The following is a 23,282-nucleotide window of genomic DNA, read 5'->3' as shown; positions in this document are numbered from 1 at the left end:
GGCGCTACTTGTGCATCCCTGCTACCAGCTCCCCTCTGAGAGGATTTTTAGCACAGGAGGGAACATTGTGACCTGTCACAGGGCAGCTTTAAAACCTGAAACTGTAGACAAGCTTGTCTTTCTTGCCCATAACTTGTAAAAAAAATGCTGACCACAGTTAAGATTTATTTTATTTATTTTATTTATCTTGTCAATGTAATTTTATTTATAAGGTTTGGCATGCTGACCAGAAAGAATAAAAAAATACAATAATATTTTTGTTTATTGACAAACATTATCTTTAAAGCACTTTAATTTTGCATTTGCAGTCAGCAGAGCCAAAGCCAAGTGTCATACAGTATCATTACAGTTCTTGATTTTTCTATAAAGATATTTACTTTATATATTCTATTCTATTTATATTAATAATATTTTATTAATGTTGATTTTAGTAATAAATAAATCTACCTCAGTTTTGATAAATTGTTCACCTGTTTGGGAAGTGTTTGTCATGTTTTGACAATAAAGAATAGTTTAAAACCACAATTAACTGTCTGGTTTCTACATCTTTCACTCAGGAACAAAAATATGCCTTTAATCTTCAAAGAAATAAAGATTTGATATTTATCGTGATAATTATCGATATCGACTGATATGGAAAATTATATTGTGATTTTTTTGGGGGTCATATTGCCCAGCCCTAGTTGGGAGGATTTATGGCTCTGTCTCAAGTGTGGTTAGACATAGGCCTTGCTGTTTGTGTCCATTTATATTCAGATAAAACACACACTGCATTCTATGAGAAGGTGATGTACACTAAAGTGCGAGTCATTAAATGAGGATTAATTAGATAGGAGACACGATGCAGGTGGGGTTACATTGACCGTTGGTTCTATCATAAAATACATAATATCAAAGACATAATAGTGCGTCCATAAATTAATGCAGAAAAGTCTGTTTTAAGGGCTGTGGGTCTTTCCAATGGCCTCTGCTTTTTCCACGAAACCACATTTTTAAAAGCAATAAAACCAACTTATCTGATCGCAGTCATAGTAATTAAGACCCTTCTTGCCCTTGTTGGGGCGGATGGGACCATAGATCCCAGAGTGAGTTTTAAAGATTATTTGTTAAATATAATAAGTAATTGTGTCTGATTTGTCTCAGTCGTTACATTTTCCTCAAACAAAACAATTTGTGAAAATCCATGGAAAAAATTCTCCTACATTTTTGACATACACAAAGTAGGCTATTGGCTATAATATCTGGCAACATGGGTCAAAACATAGCTATGTATGCTAAATGTTACGAAGAAGGATCAGAGACCGTTCCTTTTCAATTTTCCAAAATCCTTAGATTTTCAATCTAATGCTTTTACAAGTCTTGACTCTTTGTGATGTAGACATACAAATAATACACAATTTGCATAACTTTAACACAACTTTTTATTTCTCAAATAATAAGCCAACAGAGCTTTTGCCGAAAAGTGAGCTAATATCACAAACTATACATAATATAATATCTGTTTTTAACTTAGCCATTATGAATAAATAATACAATTATTTATTTATATAATTAAATATATAATTATTTTTTTTATGTTGATTATATGAAAAGTGAACAGCATAAGCAGGGCCATTCGCAGGATTTTCTAAATACAGAGGTCCTTGCTATAGTGATCCTGCTATAGGGGTTCGTGGGCATGCCCCCCTGAGAAAATGTTTTCCTCATCTACACATGTGCATTTTAAGGTGTTTGAAAAAAAGGATAACAGTAGCAGTGGCATAAATTATTTGTCAAGGAGATAACAGCTTCTTAAACATGAGAATCAGTTTAAAAGCTGCAATGAATGATCCACACAACAAAATTGAAATGCAGAATGTTTATGCTTATTGTTGACAAAACACAATCACATACTCAAAAAGTGAATGGCCTTAAATTAGAAATGATTCAAGGATTATTTTGCATAGATGTTACATTTCAATCAAATGCCAATGCAATACTTCTGTGCCCAGAGGCAAATGAGCAATTTATATGAACATCAAAGATTAGTTTCAGCAACTTGTTTTTGGATTAATCTGTTCAATTAATGGTTCAATTGTTCACTCATGAAGACAGTCACTTGTCGCCACCTACTGGCTTAATGATGCAAGTTGCACAAACACTCCCAATGCTGATACTGGTGAAATATAACATATTCGAGGACCATATACAAATATTAATATTTATACAATACTACTATTATGGCATTATAATTAATAGGTGCTAGTGTTGTTAAATTGAGCTTAGCCTATATTTTCCACTGTAATTAGCAAAGAACATTTATATGTGTTAACCCTTATGTGCTGTTGGGGATGTTTTCATCCACTATGGGGTATTTTTTAGTCTAAATTTGGCCATAACTTTCTCTGTGTTTCAGCAAATGGAATGATTTTTGGTGACAAATCTTATTTTGACACATATTTTGGGAAAATGCTTTGAAATTTTTCAAAAACTCAACAGTACACTGTGGGCAAATTTACTACCCTTTCGTTATGTTTGTGGCTGAAAACAGCCACTACTTTAAACTGCTGTAAAAATATATCAGATAAATATTTTTTTCAATTTTTTTTGCATAAATCTATTAATCAACCTCAGTCCTGCTCAAAAATACTAAATGTTTAAAAAAAAATCAGGATTTTAACTCTTTAATTGCCAAATTCGTAAATGATGTCACTGATTTGGGAAAAAACACACACAAAATGACTCATTTTCAATATAAAATGTGATTGTGGACTGGATTTTTTTTTACCTTTTATCACAGTCTTGGACATGTCAAAGATTAGAAACAACATTGGTTTTGATGCATTGTTAGTTTTTGTGCAGCATCAGATTTTAACTTTTTCTCCCTCATTTACTGTTCGTGGCTGTTTTTGCCCCATTGACTTCCATTATAACCACATTTTTTGATTGCAAAGTCATGACACCATATAATTATGCATTTTTGATTGTTGGTGGTTTTCCCTGTTGGGAAGAGGTAAAATTTGTAATTTTTACTGTTGATAACCAGGTGGCACCATTAACCCTTTAGATAGGCCTGTGCAAAAAAAAGCTTAGTTTCTGGCTTTTACATGGAGTTATATGGAGTTTATATGGAGTATAATAGCATAATAAAGTGTGTGTTTGTGTGTGTGTGTGTGTGTGTGTGTGTGTGTGTGTGTGTGTGTGTGTGTGAACTCACCTTGATGCGTCTGAGAAAATCAAAATATGCACCTCAGCTCTCAGAACTACATGGAGTAAACAAAAACAAAGTAAGTGTATTTATGCATCTGCTGCCTTTTGATGGTGAGAAATGCAGACTAAACAAAAACAAAGCAAGTGGATTTAAACGCGTGCATGCAAGCCTGCTGGTCATTTGATGGTGAGAAGAGCAGCAAGCAACATGAGAAAGGGCTTGACTTGTAGTGAAGTTTTAGAGATGATTATGCAGCCTGACCCCTCCAGCGAGCTGCAGGAAGTATCGTCTTCTCCCTCTGACACCACAGACTCAGGAGAGTCAGATCGTGATTTGGATGTGGCACCCTCATCATCCTCTCTAGCTTCCACTGAAGGCGAGGAGGATTCGGAGGATCCTGGATCTGGGTAGATTGGGAGAAACGGCGAAGTGTGGTTTTCCACTAACGCGGAGACAACTCCCTTTCTTCAGCCTGCCAGAGGCGTGACTCCAGGGCCGACGCGCTATGCCATCAAAAAGCATAGTCATACATGTTTGTATGACTGTACAAACATGTATGTGTTGACGCAAGTCATGCTGACAATGAGGTCAATCATCTCCTCCATAAAAAACAGATTGAACACGGAATCCATGTTCTGGACCTTTGCGATGGCATAGCGCGTCGGCCCTGGAGTCACGCCTCAGGCAGGCTGAAGAAAGGGAGTTGTCTCCGCGTTAGTGGAAAACCACACTTCGCCGTTTCTCCCAATCCACCCAGATCCAGGATCCTCCGAATCCTCCTTGCCTTCAGTGGAAGCTGAGGGTGCCACATCCAAATCAGGATCTGACTCTCCTGAGTCTGTGGTGTCAGAGGGGGAAGACGATACATCATGCAGCTCGCTGGAAGGGTCAGGATGCATAATCATCTCTAAAACTTCACTACAAGTCAAGCCCTTTCTCATGTTGCTTGCTGCTCTTCTCACCATCAAATGAGCAGCAGGCTTGCATGCACGCGTTTAAATCCACTTGCTTTGTTTTTGTTTAGTCTGCATTTCTCACCATCAAAAGGCAGCAGATGCATAAATACACTTACTTTGTTTTTGTTTACTCCATGTAGTTCTGAGAGCTGAGGTGCATATTTTGATTTTCTCAGACGCATCAAGGTGAGTTCACACACACACACACACACACACACACACACACACACACACACACACACACACACACACACACACACACACACTTTATTATGCTTTTATACTCCATATAAACTCCATAATACTCCATGTAAAAGCCAGAAACTAAGCTTTTTTTTGCACAGGCCTATCTAAAGGGTTAATGGTTCCACCTAGTTATCAACAGTAAAAATTACAAATTTTACCTCTTCCCAACAGGGAAAACCACCAACAATCAAAAATGCATGATTATATGGTGTCATGGCTTTGCAATCAAAAAATGTGGTTATAATGGAAGTCAATGGGGCAAAAACAGCCACGAACAGTAAATGAGGGAGAAAAAGTTAAAATCTGATGCTGCACAAAAACTAACAATGCATCAAAACCAATGTTGTTTCTAATCTTTGACATGTCCAAGACTGTGATAAAAGGTAAAAAAAAATCCAGTCCACAATCACATTTTATATTGAAAATTAGTCATTTTGTGTTTTTTTTCCCCCAAATCAGTGACATCATTTACGAATTTGGCAATTAAAGAGTTAAAATCCTGAATTTTTTTTAAACATTTAGTATTTTTGAGCAGGACTGAGGTTGATTAATAGATTTATGCAAAAAAAATTGAAAAAAATATTTATCTGATACATTTTTACAGCAGTTTAAAGTAGTGGCTGTTTTCAGCCACTAACATAACGAAAGGTAGTAAATTTAAACAATGCACAAGGGTTAAATATGAATACATTGTAATAATGTTAATCTCATGGGCACAGTATGCAATACCTGCTCTTCCTCTCTCATCTCCATCACATTCTCTCTTTTTTCTTCTCACAGTCTCCTAATCTTTACCCATATATCTTATCTTCCCAAAGCTGAGCTTTGATTGATACAGTCTTTGCAAACTGATTGTTTCTGTTACTCGTTTAATACTTTTACAGTTGTTTGGTTTAGCTACTTACATCTCGAAGGACAGACTCGCACTATATGACCGTTAACTGAAAGCGTGTCGTGAAGTGCTGCGCTTGAATTCGCGCTCGGCTCGCACCTTCTGTGAACATAAAGCCATAAAGCCTACTTTGATTTGAGTTTATAATAATGAACATGAGAGTGCAAACATGTAAACGGCCCCTAAAGCAGCTCAGATGAAGTCGGTTCTCGTGGCGATATGCAATATCATTGCAGCACCAAAGTAGAGTTAACATCAGGCTAATATATGCACTTTGACTTCGGGGACCTCAATGGTGGGTACGGCCCTAGGCATGAGTAAGATAGGATCATTAGATGCACAATATATCAGGAGACATATGGAGTGGGTCAGACATGATTTTGACCACTTCATTAAGTTTTGTTTTTTATAAAGCCTTTCTTTAATTCTTTATTTTTGTTTTGTATAAATTGTATCTTAATTTTAATCGGAGAACTTTAATCCCTGAAGATATCATTGTACAATTAAAACATCTTGTAAGTTTCAGAACTCAAAACTTCCTCGGTAGTGCAAAAACAACTTTTATTGAAACCAATCTCCGAAAACAACTCATTTAGGATTTTGTCACATTATGACGTAATTGTGCAATGAAAGACCGCCTCTGCAGAATCAACGCCTACTTCTACATTATCTCATCTTTGGGCCCCACCCACTGGCGCATTAACCCTCTGAGGTCGGCAAACGCACCCGCGCGTTTTGCTGGATTTTTTTCACATAGCAGCAACATAAACTTAAAAATATCCGTCATTTATGGTCATATAAATAAAATAAATACATGATTATAAACTATAGAGGGTCTTCTTTTTTTGTGTACACTCACATTAACATCAAAACCTTGTTTTTATTTTTAAATAAATAAAATAAACAGGGTGCGCTTTCAGCTCACTCTGTCTCCGCAAAAATCTTTCTGAAACAAGTCTGGAAAATGAACTGAACCTCAGCTAATACTTATCACACAACCATGAAACATGCGTCTAAAGAAAGCTTTAAATTTCTACTTTTAAATAAAACAATTCACATTCAAAACAAATATTCTCCTGCAATGTAATCTGTATGAAACTAAAGAGAAGTACAGTTTCTCCCGTCTCATCTGATTAACTGTAATGAGTTCACACCCACTCGCAGAGCGCGTTATTCATAAGATAATGTGCTGAGGTGATCTATGCAAAATAAGGTAAACGCCCCCTGAAATGCCTTCAAACCAGCAAGTTTCATTCATTCACTTTCCTGCGCCGTTGGAAGATGACAGCGGGACTCTTGACGACGAACGTTTGTATTTTAAAGAGCGACTTGATCCAGCCGTGGATAATATTTCGGATGAGTAAGTCTTTTTAAATTTACTTGCATAAGTTGACAAGCTATTTTATATAAACGTAGGCTACATATTTTACTGGTTGGACCATTTCCATACTTGTCATTCAGAGTAATTTATATTTAAATGGTAGGCTATGCTGTATAAAGTAGGAGAGAGGCTTCATGCAGTCTGTTTTCTTTCGTTTTTAATAGTTTTGTTTAAAATAACACATTTCGAGCTTTCTATATATTTCTCTGGTATTTTAGGCAAAGCTTATGAGTTTGGGTTCATTTATGAGATGAGCTCCAGTTCACATGCCGACACGGAGCTCTATTGCCTGCTATTTTTAATTCTTATGTATTAAATACAGGCAATTTGTTGATGAAACAATGATTAAAATTAAGATACAATTAATACAAAACGAAATTCACTTTAAAAAAAGGCTTTATACAAAAAATAAACCTAATGAAATGGTCAAAATCTTGTCTGCCCACTCCATTTGTCTCGCGATTACGCATGATATTAGATCATGGCCTGTATGAAAGTTAGAATTTTGAAATTAATTTAGAAAATATTATGTATGTTTAGATTATATTTTGACTAGTGTTTATGCTGCCTCATTATCATCAACGAAGAGTGCTTGCAAATATCTATTGCAAATGTGTGTATGTGCTGATCTGCTGAAATGTGTAAATATGCCCAGCTGATGAATTGCAAATGTGTTAATGTTTGCGTTGTGCTATCTCCGTAATGGCCCATTGACACGCAATATATGCCTACAGCACGTGTCTACAATTATTCGCATCAGTTATTCATATAGTCTAATGGTAATATAGCCTACTTTGAAATATTTATGTTATAATAGTTTTCAACTTTTTAAAAAAAAGGAATAGCTGCATCACCTTCATCTGCAACTCGGAGGGCGCGCAGCAACACAGTCGAACATCGGAAAGAGTAAGTACATATTTACCCATGTTCGTTCAATTTGTTTTTTTTACAATAATGAGCCTGTATGACTTTATTTTTGGAGGTTGTTTGATAATGTTACATATTTTTTCTTTGTGTTATCTTATCAGCATGCTAATGTCCATCAGTTGTGCATGTGCTGGAATAGTACTCTAAAATATATAATAATAATAGTTTTCAACTTTTTTTTGAAAGGAATGATGTAGGTTCTGCAACTCGCACTAAGAGGGCACGCAGCAACATAGACAGAAATCAGAAAGAGTAAGTACATATTTACCCACTATTTTACAGATGTTAGACCTGATGTTGTTTTATCAACATGCTGACTTTCCATCAGTTATGCATGTGTACTTAGTACTTTGTTCAACCTTTATTAATATTAATATTATTATTTTTATAGGAATGTGGTAGCATCACCCTCAGCCTCACCTGCAACTCGCACTGGGAGGGCACGCGGCAGGTGTCGTTCAGTTTTGAGAACAACTGAAAAGTAAGTACACTTATTCCCTTTCTTTCAGATATTAGTATAATTCTGTTTACATATTCTGGTTTTACATAGTCCATACAAACATTATGTGTCTGTATGGCTTTGCATTTGGCCAATGTTACTTTTAATGATTGAAATGCAGTTGTTATATTTTGTGTAATAAACATGCTCACAGTTGTTTGTTTGTTTTACAGCTATAAAGGTGATGGTGATCATCAGACACCTGTTGCAAAGAGGGCCAAGACAAACATTCAGACAAGCAACAAGCAGTCTACTCTGTCATGGAAAACAGAGACTGACATTGATATGGTTGATATGACATTGATATGACTTTTCTGTGTACACAGGAAAGAACAACTTCCCCACAGGCCATGGACTGTCACATGATGCTGTAACATCTCTTTTGGACTGTAAAGTTTTAGGCTCTGGGTACCATGTGTACAAGGACAATTTCTACACAAGCCCAAAGCTCCTCAAAGACCTGTTTGGTGCATGTGGGACTTACAGGGACAACAGGAAGGATTGCCCACGTGATGCAACTAATTCAACGGGGCATAGGCATTTACTGTGAGATACCTGCAAATTTAGAACATTTAGTTCCTCCACAAAGAGGAATTACAATAAAACAGATTGAAAAACAAAACCTTTGAATCTCCTGTTCTTTGTTCAGGCACTTGATGGCCCATTAGCCACTGGGGGAGTGTATGTCACACCCCTGGTCTGAATCTCATTAATATTGATGGGCCATTACCCCTCCCATGCATAAACCTCTTCTGACAAAAAAAACTGTTTTACAAGGTTTAAATCAATGTACTGTTTTATGAGAACGATTAGGCAGGATGATTTTCACATCCAGGGTTCGTACACTTTTTCCAAGGTCAAATTCAAGCACTTTTCAAGCACTTTCCAGGTCCATTTTAAAGCTTTTCCCAGCACCTTACACTACCGTAAATTACATACCAATACATAGTTACAATTATTATTTAGTGTTTTTATCACATCAAAAGAGATAAACAGCCAAATGTTTCATAATAGCAGAGGGCTGCACGATATTGAAGAAAAATTAGATATGCGATAACTCATTAAATAATGCGATATTCAATATGCGATACGATAATGCTTAAAGTGTGTCAAATTAACTTAAATTATCTTTAAAATGATATAACCTACACATACGTGTTTCACATTCTTTTTGTGATAAGAAAATATCCCTACAACTTCTGACAGTGAACATCAGTGTTTTACTGTAGCATAAGAAGTGTTATTTTAACATCACTGGGGTTTAGGGGTTCAGGTTATCCTACATTAGGTTTATTTAACAACAGAAACTGATTAATCAAATGTAAAAATAAACACTGCTTAGTTTTCACTGCATGAATTAAATATACTGATTCTTATTAAAGCTACAAAAGTTAGCCTATTCAGCCAAAAGCAGTGAGTGATTTTCTTTGTCTTTTGTTCATGACCCCAGTTGCCGTGGCGATATGCAATTATGCATATTGTAATATATACATTTGCAATATTTCGATATATTGTGCAGCCATAATATTTAAGCCAATCATAAGTTTTATTCTTCAAAATGTATCACTAAGTATATAGCCTAAAGCATATGAATAATATACTTTTCATTATATTAATGTCCAAATATTGCTTATCAGATAATGTGATTTATAGGCTGTAAAACAGAATTAATTTCAAATATGAAGACTTAATATTTGAACAGAAATATTTGACAGGGCTTCCCGTTTTGGGACACATTATTGATAGACAAGGTTTGAACAATATCTGAGTGCACAGGCACCTGCCTGATAAATGTATTTCATTGCCAAGATGTCTTGGGCCAAGACATAACATAGCTAATACATTTACTGTAATAGAGCAGTGTAAATATTGCATAGGGCCATCCTAAACCTTACAGTAACAGTATAATACTTATAACACTGACTGATTTCAGTTCAGCAATCAACGACTGTTGTTATGCACTGGGCTAACGTTTGCATGTTAATTTGCACGTTACAGTTCTGTAATTTTGGCAATGTTCACTGCATATTCCACAAATGAACGTGACATAACGGACATGCAATACTTACATTACATTATCACACCAAGTACTCTCAGTCACTAATGGCCCTTTCAGATAGGACGCGGACCGCGCTGCGCTATGAAATGAAACCGATATATTTCAATGGCTTGCGCCGCGCGACTCGATCCAAAGCGGAGCTCAGCGAGCTCGCACGCACGCCGCGGTCAAAGTTAAAAATAGTTCAACTGTTGCTACTGCATGGCCAATAAAAACGGTGCATCCAAACAACCGCGGAAATCAAAATGAAAACTCCGCCTACTTTTGCTCTGGCCAGCGTTAACGCAAATCAATCTGTATCTGATTCTGAAGGGCTACATTTTTTTTCTCCATTTAATAAAGAACTATTTCGTCAGAAAGATATTTCTTGTGAAAGAAATACAGTTACAAATTCAAGCATTTTCAAGCATTTTATCCAAAATTCAAGCACTTTTCAAACCTTGAAAACACAACATCAAAATTCAAGCACTTTCAAAAATTTCAAGCACCCGTACGAACCCTGCACATCATTTTGAAGCCAGAACTCAAAGCGACAACATACATTAGTCAAAAGTCTTGTGGACACATATTTACTATATGTTTTGTGGTCTTATTTCAGCAACTTTCATTTTTATTTTTTCAAATAACCACGCATAAACATTCTCTTAAAAACACAAAGATTTACAAGCATGTTGATCAGATATGATGGTAGCCCTGTTTGTGCTTTATAGAGTGAATTTACACCTTTGCCATTAACATGTTTATAAATAACTGAAAAAAACAAACAAATGTCAGAGCATGTCAGAACACCTCCAGGGCCCAGAAAACCCCTCAGACTCCAGAGGGTTAATGAGATGAGAAGGAGAGAAAAGAGATACAGGACCACTGGACTAATAACAACTCTAAGGATGCTCTGATCTGGATTTTTACAGCCGATACTCACTACCGATTTTTTGTCATCATTACGATTGGCCAATGCAGATCCTGTAGCAAATTAGCTCAAAAGGGAAATATATATATTTGATTTATCATAATAGGTTATAATTAATTAAAAATATTTAGATCAGCTTAAAAGAGAAATATAAGCAGAATTAATTTACAAATCGACTCATCTGTTCGTCCACTAAACCGACTGTATTCTTAAGTGAATACAGTCGAATATTACGACAATTCTTAAGTGTATTCTCCTGGCCAAGAAGAACAACTTTCTTACTATAGTACTAACAGTTCAAAAGCATGTAGCAAGATCAAACATTTAAGTGACTTTGATTCGTGACTTTGATTCTTCACGGTTCGGTGCGTACCCGTTTTGACTTCACGGTTCGGTACAGCAGGGGGGAGAAAACTAAACATAAAATTGCTTTTTTTTATTGAACAGAGGTTTACTGAACAAATTATGTCTCTGTCTTTAAATTAATTAAGTTATAATTAAAAGTTTCTTAAGGATTTTTTTCTCTCTCTCTCCTAATGCTGTAAATTATATAGAGAGCCATTACTTGCACATTACTATAATATTAAAGGTTAACAACAGAGCCAAAACTATGAGCCTAAATTCAGTTACCATTTATTTTTTGATATAATAAACACTCAAATAGCAAATTGTATGCAAACATATATACTGCACATAAAGCAGTTTTTGCATTAACGTTAAACATACTGAATAAATCAACCATTTGAACGAATCCTTTGAATGAATGACTCAATGACTCACTCATTAAGACGGTCGCCTGCCGCCACCTTCTGGCGGTTTAGTTTTAAAGTATCATTCTTTTCAACATTCCTTATTTGTATATTCAAAAAATATTTAAAACACTCTCATAATCTTATTTAATACAGTTGTCATTTTTCAATGTAAATAATTTAATTTGATTGGTAACAGCCAAGTGTCTTATTATTGTAATTGAATGTATTGATCAAATTGAAGAATCTGAAATGAAAGATGAAGCATAAAATTAGGGGGGAAAAATGCCCTTTATAAAGGTAAAACAATTTATTCTGATAAGAGTGTTTTCCAACAGTGATGTAATTAAACATTGACAATTTAAGTTTGGAGGGAGTAAAGCCTCTGTTTAGGCTATTAAGGAAATGTAATTTTGCCAAAAGAAGAACTTTTAATTTAAATAAATGTTCATTTTAAATAAAATTAAGCCTACTTTAGTGTGGTATGTTACAATATTATCATGCTTAACACTGAGAATTTGAATAATTGTAATGTGATGATCAGATGCAGATATCTAAATCAAAGAATATTATAGGTTTGGGCGGTTGGCGGGTGGATTATTTATTATTAACAGCGGATTCGGGTGACTCAAAGTGCACCAGATTAATGAATTTATCTTTAAAATTTACAAAAAGGCGGGGGGGGGCATTATGGGGTTAGAATTGTTGCATTATTCCAAATAAATAGATTGAGATTCACAAACAAATGTAAAGAGATACACAAAAATATATCAAATTCACAAATAAATAGATTAAGATCCACAAATAAATGTAAAGAGTTTCACAAAAAAATTATAAAACTCATAAATAAATAAAGTGAGATTTGCAAATAAAAAAAGATATTTACAAATGTGTTTTATGTCACCAACACAACGCTGCCTGGCATTTATTTGTGAACTGCTTTCTGTGCATTTGTAAATCGCTGCACACATTTGTGAATTGCTTCTTGTGCATTTGTAAATCCCCTCACGCAACTGTAGATTTTGAAACACTTCTAGCATCAACGTGCAGATTAATCCACAAATAAGTAGACTCCACCCACCGTTTACTCAAGCCAATCAGATAATGGCCACATTGAGCTGACCAATCGTAGCACGTTCTCGCTACAACAAATCACATTAGACTTTACACTCCAGGCGGTAACTGAATCCGATTCATTTTGAAGAAATCTGCACCCTTGAAATGAAGCTGTAATCTATGGGTGCTTCATTCAAATGGAAATGTTTGTGTTGTTAAAACACCCTGTTTCCAAACGATTGTTGGAGTTTAAGGCTTATTAACCCTGTGTATATACAGACCCTTTCCAAAAAATTAGAATATCATGGAAAAGTTTATTTATTTCCATAATTCCATTCAAAACGTTAAACTTCCATAGATTATAGATTCAGGGCCCACAACTTAAACAATTTCAAGTATTTAGTTGTTTATTTGTACATAATTTGGGCTTCCAGCTCATAAAACCCACGAAAACAGGATTTCAAAAAATTTGAATATTACATGAAATCACACAGTAATTACACAGTAATACCATGGTCAATGAAACAGGTTTTGGTTCTTTTGGCAGTGTGGGCAGGTGCAAATCCTGGAAAATGAAGGAAGCATGAAGTGCTCTGAAAATGTCCTGGTAGACGGCTGCCTTGACTTTGGATTTAATAAAGCACAGTGGACCAAAGTCCTCTTTTCTGATGAGAGCAAATTTTGCATCTCATTTGGAAACCAAGGTCCCAGAGTCTGGAGGAAGAATGGAGAGGCGCACAATCCAAGATGCTTGAAGTCCAGTGTGAAGTTTTCACAGTCTGTGTTGGTTTGGGGAGCCATGTCATCGGCTGGTGTTGGTCCACTGTGCTGTCAACTCAACGCAGCCGTCTACCAGGACATTTTCAGAGCACTTCATGCTTCCTTCAGCAGACAAGCTTTATGGAGATGCTGACTTCATTTTCCAGCAGGATTTGCACCTGCCCACACTGCCAAAAGAACCAAAACCTGGTTCAATGACCATGGTATCACTGTGTAATTACTGTGTGATTTCATGTAATATTCAAATTTTTTGAAATCCTGTTTTCGTGGGTTTTATGAGCTGGAAGCCCAAATTATGTACAAATAAACAACTAAATACTTGAAATCGTTTAAGTTGTGGGCCCTGAATCTATAATCTATGGAAGTTTAACGTTTTGAATGGAATTATGGAAATAAATAAACTTTTCCATGATATTCAAATTTTTTGGAAAGGGTCTGTATATATATATATATATATATATATATATATATATATATATGATGAAGTCTAAGATATTTTATATATTTGCTGTCATGCAAGTTATTGTATGCCACGGGGTTCTATTTGGCAGAACATGGGCAGATTTGATTTTCCCATGTTAGTGTGTTTCATGTTATAAATCTTTCAGTTCTATCTGAAGATTTTAATCGACGCCTGATCTTTCTGAGTGGGTGTTATCACAGTTTTGTGTGCCTATGGTGCGAACCGAGGACCTGTTGTTGACAGTCAAGGATCATAGCTCTCTAATCTCTATTTCAAGTTACAAATTGTGTCCGAATATGCTTCTTCCCGACGACGGACATGATCGATGCCCATCATGTTTAGGGATTCAACACCTGAAGGAGGCTCTGACTGATCCGTGTTTGCATTGTAGTATACTACCGTTGTCAGAGAGCCAGCTTCACCTTGCTGAGTTAGACTCACTTTAGTCTCACAAAACAGCCATGGTGCTCTCAAATGCATTGCCCGTCGGCAGCTGCTGGCACTCCGCCAAGCAAGAAAAAAACCACAGACAGAAACTTCAGAACATTTGCTATTGAAGACTGTGGCAACTCTCTCTTCAGAAATGGCAGAGATGAAACGTCTTCTTCAGTCTATACAACCCCCAGCGTCAGCCGCAAATACACACACACACGTGGACGAGATTTCCAACCCCCACATGCTATAGATTTATATGCTCTCTCCATGACTACATTTTCTTGATGCAGAATTGGTGGAACCTGCCATGCAACCCACCCTCCCACATGATGTTTTCTCCAGCCTATCTGCTGCAGGTGGTTCGAGCAGTGCATTCATCAAGCGCAGACCCATCTTCTCCAGATGATATTTTATCTGTTCTGCAGATGGCGGTGGCTCGTTTTGGTCTTGACAAATCGCCTGTCCAGCCTGTTCAAACCAATGTGTTCTTCAGACAAGCTGCTGATAGTAAAGTGTTTGAAATGCCACCATGTAAGGACTTTGTGAAAGAATTCTCCAGTGCACTTACAGGTCCCAATGTGCCTAGAAAGAGGTCAAAAACAGCCAGCACTCTTGCAATCTTTTTGGCCCCAATGTTCCTGAGGTATTGGAAAAGAGAGTGAAGTTGTCAGAAACTACACGACAACTATTGTTCCCATTGCTCCCCACCACAGGAAGTTCCTAAGATTCTGCTTACAGTATCAAGCCTATCAGTTCAGAGTCCTACCATTCAGTCCATCTCTGGCTCCTTGTGTTTTTACAAGATGCATGAGTGCAGCCCTGTCTCCTCTTTGGTCTAAAGGCATGAGGATTCTGCCCTACTTAGACAAGTGGCTGCTTTGTGCCCCAACAAGACGACATGCTCTAGAAAACACCAAGATTGTGCTGGAGCATATTCAGAGGCTGGGCCTTACTGTGAGTCGTTTGGTCCCAGAATTGTCTGCCACACTGTCTTATGCTCGGCAACAATATTTGTCAGTTACTGACTCATTTCCGCTTGGGGACAAAAATTCCTTATGGTGTCCTTCTGCAACTAATGGGGATGTTAGCTGCCGCCACATCTCTGATCCCCTTAGGCTTGCTTCACCTCAGGCCTCTTCAGACATCGTCATTGCATGGTTGTCGTTTCTCCTGCATAACGTTTCTGTCTGTGCACTGAAACCCTGGAAACGGGTAACATTTCTGAAAGCTGGAGTGCCACTAGGGGTGGTGTCCTCCCATCAAGAAGTGATTAAGACCGATGCTTCACTAACAGGATGGGTGGGCAACATGGAACCTGAGGGGAATTGGTGACATGGAAATGAAGGCAGTGTACTTAGCTCTACAATGCTTCTTACCAAATATGATGGGTCGTCAAGTGCTTGTCTGGTCCGATAACATGTCAATGATCTTTCATTTGAACCATCAGGGTGGCAACAGGTTTCTTGCTTCTTTAGAGCTAACTCGCAAGATCCTTAAATAGTCTCAGGGACAGCTGGCTTTGTCAAGGGCAGTTCATCTCCCGGGACCCGACAATCAAGTGACAGATGCTCTGTCTAGGGATCTGCTGCCCATGAGTGGCTGAGTTGCCTGTTGTATGCATTACTTTAACTACCACTTCTGTGGGAAACATTACACAGAATATTCCTATACAAGCACAGAGTGCTTTTAGTTGCACCCCGATGGCCAGCTAAGTTTCCTCTCCTTCTGAGCCTGTTACAGGGAGAACCATGGCAGCTTCCCATCAGACGGGACCTCCTGTCTCAGATGCACGGCTGTGTTTGGCACCCAGATCCAACTCGCCTTCAGCTCTGGTTTTGGTCATTGGGTACGGTTCACAGTTAATGGACTGTAAACCAGCAGTAATGAACACTAACCACCTTTCACTCACTCAGATACAGATAGGGGGAGGCCTCATCTTCGGTGTCCAGTATGAGCTTTAAAGTGCTATGTTAAGTCTACCACTTCTTTCAGACAGACGGGTCAGTTATTTGTTTGTTACAATGAGGTAAACAAAAGTGCACCTTTATCCAAACAGAGACTATCATGCTGGATTGTCGAGGTGATAAAGCTGGCGTATAACAATTCTCCTACACCCTTACCAGTGGGTGTTACTTGTCACTCTACTAGGGCCGTCTCTTCATCTTGGGACAATTTAGAGGCAGTTTCCTTGGCAGATGTCTGCGAAGCTGCTACCTGGTCTTCTCCATGTACCTTCGCGTGGTTCTACAAGGTTAACGTGGCTGCTTCCCATGATGTGAGCTCTGCAGTCCTTCTGGAGCAAACCTGATGTTTGCAGGTGGGTGGCTTTCCTCATGACTATGTTGATATGAATCATCCACTAGTGTTTAGCACCATCTCTGGCAGTCAGGAGGAATGAAACAGAACGCTAGTTACGTATGTAACTGTGGTTCTGTGAATTCTGGTTGACCGCCAGAGTTCCCTGTTATTCGGAATGCGCAAGAAAGCATTCCAGGGCTGGGCACCGAGCCGCTGTGGTTTATATCCTTGCGTCTCGGTCTGCGTCATGACGTGACTTTGTTGTTATATTTTTCTCGTATCTAGCTGGCACAGTGATTATCCACAAGTGCTTAGCACCACCTCTGGTGGTCATCCAAAATTCACAGAACCAGTTACATACGTAACTAGCGTTACTACAACATTCAATGCCACACATAAAATACTGATATATGGTATCTATACACTGTAAAAAAAAATCCTAATTTTACAGAAAATAACTGTGATTTTTTGACGATCATTTTCTTTAATTTTAAATTGTACTCAAAACACTGTAAAATTACAAATAATATCTGTAAAATAAAAATTCAGCTGTTATTTTAGGTATTGTGACATTCATGACAAATTCCAGTAATTCACATTTTTTTATACAGAAAATTGATTGTATTTTTCTTACAGTACTTTTTCTGTTTTCTTAAATTACATAAAAATGTATGTAAAATTATAAATATAATCTGTAATTAAACAGTAACAAAACAATTAAATGATAAAATGGTCAAATGACTGTCAGCCCCCCAAAAAACTGTAAAACATCCTAAATTAAATCAACTGAAAAACAAACTGTAATTAACTGCATGTGTTTCAGTAAGAAATTCAGAAAAGAAATGTGAAATAACCGTGTTTCTGTTAAAAATGAATTAATGAAGATTTCTGTAAAAGTATTTTGCACTTATTTAAATTAGGATATTTTACATTAATTTTACGGTTTTTGTATGGCAGCCATTGCTGACAGTCATTTGACTGTTTTTTTTTTATGGTATTCTTTTACAATGAAGGTGTTTGATCGTAATAATTCAGGAAATAGCTGTAAAATAACAGTGTTTTTCTGTAAAACATTTAAGGAAAATTTCTGTAAAAGTTTTTTGCACTTCATTTAAATTAGGATATTTTACTTTATTTTTACGGTTTTTGTTTGGCAGCCATAGCTGACAGTCATTGACTGTTTTTTTAAGATTTTATTTTTTACAGTGTATATTTTGACACTCCACATCCTCACATTTCTCAGCTGAAAAAATGACTGACAAGATTGACTGAACCCTAAACACGTTTTGTCACAAAAGCCAGTATTGTCCACCATCAAGGCATCGGGAGTTCATGTTTTACAGCAGAAACCGACAAGCAACCTTGTTGTTTGTGAACACCACCCAATAAGTCAGTTTTAGCGAATCAGCGCGCAGTATTCAGGTCAGATGACAAGACTGCTAGTCACTTTGAAAAGACAAGCTAGCTGAGAGGAGTTTCGTCAAAGCTGACAAAGTGATCGAGGATGGATAATTTCAATGAACTTGATGAACCCGTGAAATCTTCTTTGGGGCGTAAAAGGAAAATAAAAGCTGAACATTTTTTTACGGAAACTGCACGTTAGTGGTGAGGGAAAAGATTGCTGTATTGCGTGTTATCACAACAACAAAGTTTGTCAGGCGTCTATGTCAGATGAGGAGATTAATGTTACAAAGATTAACCGAGTGTTTTATTATGTAGCCTATCATAGCAATTACTTGGTTGTGTTTAACTCTGAATCATGAAATGTAGAGTTATCTGCTTTTGCCAACAAAACAAAACAAAAAAAGATTGTTGGAGTTTTCTGCTTTTGCTAAAAAAAAATATTTTGGTTGCATTTTTGAGTTAATAAACATAACTGGTTGTGTAAACTTGGCACATAATATCTAAATATCGATAAATCAATCGATATAGCCTTGAATCGAATTTAATCATATCACAGAATTTTTTAGAGGTATTGCCAAATATCGTATCGCTGACTGAGAGAATCGATATCGTATCGCGCTGAACTGTCCAATTTACACCCCTAAAAAAGTAACATCTGTAAAAATTTAAACAACCTTCTGACTGTTTGAGGTTTATTAAAATTAACCATTGGTCTTCAATAGTAACATACATTTAGATCATGATCACCACAGATAAATCACGCATACTGTATAGCACCTCAATACCATGGTAAAATGTAACTGTATATGGTATGGTATGTGGTATATGGTATGTAAATGTATATGGTTTCTATGGTATTTGTATGAAAAACAGTAGCCTAAATACATTTAGTATAAATGCACAAACACTATAGCTTAATCAAAAAAAAAAATTTTGTAATTATATTGATCCTTTAATACATGTCTACATTATAATATAATAAAATTCAATTTGAAAATCCCACATTTCTGCCACACTACCATGGTGCAGTCAGTGTTACTACAGTAAATTCATGGTAAATGATGGAAATTTGTAGATTGAAAATTTATATTTATCAAACTCTTTTTATAGTTTTATCAAGGAAAATTATATTGCAATAATTATCATTATCATTTTATCTCCCAGCCCAAAGGAGGAGCTTGAGTTTGTTGCCCAGCCCTATTTGTTTGAACCGCGGGAGGCATCTACTCTCACCTAAGCTTACGCTACTCGTACGTCATACGTAGATCAGAGGTCACTCTTCTGCCAGAACTAGACTCGTATACGGCCATTACCAGAAGCCAGTTATAGTTTATAAAGTTTTAAATATGGATATCTTATGCGTCAAGCAGGTTCAATTGAGCTTCTGTTTATGTCTGCTAATCAATGTTTAAATGTGAATTAAATTAAACCTGTTCATCATATAAAGCAATCAAATCTCTTCAGAAAATTTGGACCAAACCACTCAATTCATATGGATTAGTTTTACAATCTGTTTATGAACTTTTTGAAGCTTCAAACTGGTAGTTGCGTAGCTGTCAATGGAGAGTACAGAAAGCTCTCAGATTTCATCAAAAAAAATCTTCATTTGTTTTCCGAAGATTAACTAAAGTTAATTACAGAATTTTCACTTTTGGGTGAACTATCTCTTTATATGAATATAAATATTAGCATTCCCTTGAACATTACAAATAAACTCCTACCTAATCACCAGTCACTTACCTGCTGCTGTGAAAGCGGTGTAAAGGGTCTGTTCGGTGACATGATGACAACTGACACCCAAAGTCGCTAATGTCCAACGTGGCATTTTCACTGAAGTTTCCTCCCTGTGAAAGCAGTGGAAATGGCTCTTCTGGAGCAAGGAACTTCTCATAGACATGCTCAGACATCTGCAAGCTATATCACAAGAACAGATACTAGCATCAGAATTGACCTTACAACAAATAAATGATGACAGCCTAAATATTCAATCAAATTGCTGCGCTGAGAAGCCTTGTTGCTATCTGCCATTGTGTCAGTTAAGCTTTAGGCTAAAGCTTATTGAACTGTCAGACACATACAAACTTAACCCTAACTACACATTAGAACAGTTGACGACTATTTCCGGTGACATGACAACACTCTAATTTTACTAAAACACTTTATTATCTTTATTATATTTAATTATATATAACATTATTTAAAGGGGTCCTATTTGCTATTTTACGAAGTATTGATTTATTTATTTTTATTTTTTGGGTGAGTACTAGAATATGTAATCATGCTTAATTGTTCAAAAAACACTTTTTTTTCACACATTTTACATTATTACAGCTCCTCTCTCCCCAGTCTGGTTGAACCTGGTTGTTTTTATTCATTTTCGATGAAGCCTAATGAAGCCAAAATACAAAATATGCTGTGATTGTTAGCTGGCCTAGTGTGTTGTTATCGGCACCGCTTACCACATGTTTTTATGCTCAAACAGCAACATTACAGACTAACTAAAGTTAAAAATATGCGTCAGAAATTCTCTGAATATTAAGACCCCTTTTTCTTTGTTTCACAATACTCAGTTAATGATTGTAAACTGTAGTTGGTGTCTTTAGAAGAAAGTATCTGTGCTGAATTTTACATTAATAAATCCTGTGCTATGGGCACAGCCATTAATTACGCTGCTATTAGAAGCTTCCGCTTTTCGAACATGTAAGTGAGATAAAGGCCTATTATGTAAAAAAGCCTGTTTTGACAAGCATCCATGTAAACAGTCTTAATCGACATCATTAGGTGTTAAACGACAGCCGAATCACATACCTTCTGTTTCATTAATGTTAACCAAACAACAAAATAAAAATTGATAATCACTCACTGCTCTTAACTAAATAACTTCTGTAGCTTTAATTGTATCTTTGTATATTTACTTCATACAGTAAAACAGTTTTCACAAAGGCCTACTATAAAGAGTTTAATTTGTATCTTTGTTCTCTTGTATTTATTTGTGCTATTGCTTGAAATTAGTTTATTCCTTATTTTATAATTCAATGTTTACTTGTCTTTAATGTTTGAACTTTATTTTAGTTAGGCTAGTATGAGTTTTTGCTGTGATTGTAAATTGGAATCGAGAATTGTGTAATTTCACTGCCATCTAAAATGTTGGTATCGTAAGGTTACTACATAGGTAGAAAACAACAAAAGCAATAACTTTATTTATTTAAGCAAGGCCAGTGAATGATTTGACAGGGCAAATAAAATAAAAAAATGTGATAAAAAAAAAAGCGATTAAACAGTGCCCTGCATCAATATTTTTTTTTTTAGCTAATTAATAGTGATAGCCTACTTGTTAATAATACTGATATGATGACAATGTTCTGTTAGTAAAACAAGTGTCCTACATGTACCGATTTGAACTGTACGGCAAAAAGACTGGTATTGTATAATTTAAAAAATATTGAATTGATTTAGTACCAATTTAAGTACCGGTAGGCTACTTTTGACTTAGTATAATAATATAGTTGGGTTGATTTAAAGATGCACCACTTAGGTAATGGTCTCTTGCTACAGATTCTGACTGAGGGCTAATTTAAAGCCCCACTGAGAATGAAATCATATAACCACCCCTGCACTAGAGGTAATCAGAATTGTAAGGAGCACAGGCTTTGCTTAGGCTACACAATAAAATCATTATATTAAATTATTTGACAAAACAATTAACAACTCACATTCAGCAATAAAATGATACTATACTAATGAATTCAGTTAGAAACAAAAAAAAAAACATGATAAATAATGAAAATTAATTATTTTGAATAATATTCAAGAGAAAAGTATAAGGTAGCATATAAGAGTGGACATTTTAGAATACAAAGTCCATGCCATTAAAACATTTATATGATGATAAAGGGTCATGATATTTAAGGCTGTAAAATATAGTGAACATAACAGTGTATTAAATGCTCTCATGTCTGAATTAAGTTAAATGATATTGTGATATTGTAAATACTCCGAGCTCTGCTAGCAGGCCAGCTAACTTAACGTTACCATGCTACACAGCAGCTATAACCATCAGTTAGGCCTACATTAAATCACAGTTGAAGAATAAATAACTTATGTCGTTCATTTAGTGGGAATAAGTAACAAGATTTAATTGATTTCTTCATTATTTTAGTAACTAGGATCTCATAATATTAGCGATTATCCTTCCACCTCCGTAAACTCATGACCGAAAACCTTAACTCTCTAACCTGCATGATAACTGCACTCGGAATAAAATAAACATTAATTAAATACTTTAATATTTATATTTTACATATACCTGCTGTATTATCTGTTTTAAGCGTTCAATATGACCAGCACGAACATCAGATCTCAATCCTCATCCGCTTGATACGTCACTCAATTGACGTCATTGTTTTCCTCTGATGTTAATGTCTTCTTCTTGATGAATGGCTATCCACTCTTTGGAGCATTGTCGCCCCCTAGCCTACTGTACTGATCAACGAGCCGTTTTTCTTACACATGGGTGATTCGTCAAGCCTAAAATCTGGATGGATGTGACCAGGGGCCTCATTTATAAACGTTGCGTACGCACAAAAGGCGGCGTACGCCGCTCTCTACGCAATAATTGGTATTTATAAAAAGCAAACTTGACGGGAAAATGTGCGGTCCTTCACGCAAGCTCTGACCCAGGCGTACGCACAAAAACGGGTGAAATGAGAAATGGCGACACCGTCGGCAGATGGAAGAAACACATAGGATCGTTGTGTAAAAGAAATGGCAATACTGCCTCTCATAAATAACATGAAGACTTCACAAAGCAAGTCTTACAATTAACAGCCTACACAAACACCCGTTTGATCGATCTGCAGTGTAAAACAAACAAAATCAAACGAAGATTACAACAGAAATGCAATTTAACACATATTTGCAAAAAGATATAAATATGTTCTGCAATAATATTAGCATGTTATGCAATTCATCCTCATAACACATCTGTAGCTTGTCAGATGCAATCAAATGGATGGTAATAAAATGCCATGATGCCAT

At 36.2% G+C, this 23,282-nt stretch overlaps 1 protein-coding gene and 1 long non-coding RNA gene across 2 annotated transcripts in view; one reads left to right on the top strand and one right to left on the bottom strand.

Moving 5' to 3' along the window:
• fam199x (family with sequence similarity 199, X-linked) overlaps positions 1–22,684 on the bottom strand; it is a 39,694-nt gene extending 17,010 nt beyond the window's left edge. Inside the window, exons 1-2 of the mRNA XM_084132655.1 lie at positions 22,552–22,684; positions 19,986–20,159 (exon numbers count right to left, since the gene is read on the bottom strand). Of these exons, the coding sequence (XP_083988781.1) occupies positions 19,986–20,152 (167 nt within the window). The 5' untranslated portion in view covers positions 20,153–20,159; positions 22,552–22,684. The remainder of the gene's footprint in view (positions 1–19,985; positions 20,160–22,551) is intronic.
• LOC311095080 lies at positions 5,108–8,691 on the top strand. The gene is made up of 3 exons (XR_014608765.1): positions 5,108–7,844; positions 7,984–8,073; positions 8,265–8,691. It is a non-coding gene; the product is annotated as an uncharacterized lncRNA (long non-coding RNA).
• Positions 22,685–23,282: the final 598 nt, after the last annotated feature.

Source organism: Abramis brama (genome assembly GCF_963993115.1).
Source record: "Abramis brama genome assembly, chromosome: 13".
In the NCBI taxonomy this organism is placed as follows: Eukaryota; Metazoa; Chordata; class Actinopteri; order Cypriniformes; family Leuciscidae; genus Abramis; species Abramis brama.
Note: the sequence above shows the minus strand (reverse complement) of the source record. Positions and strands in the feature narration are given on the sequence as shown.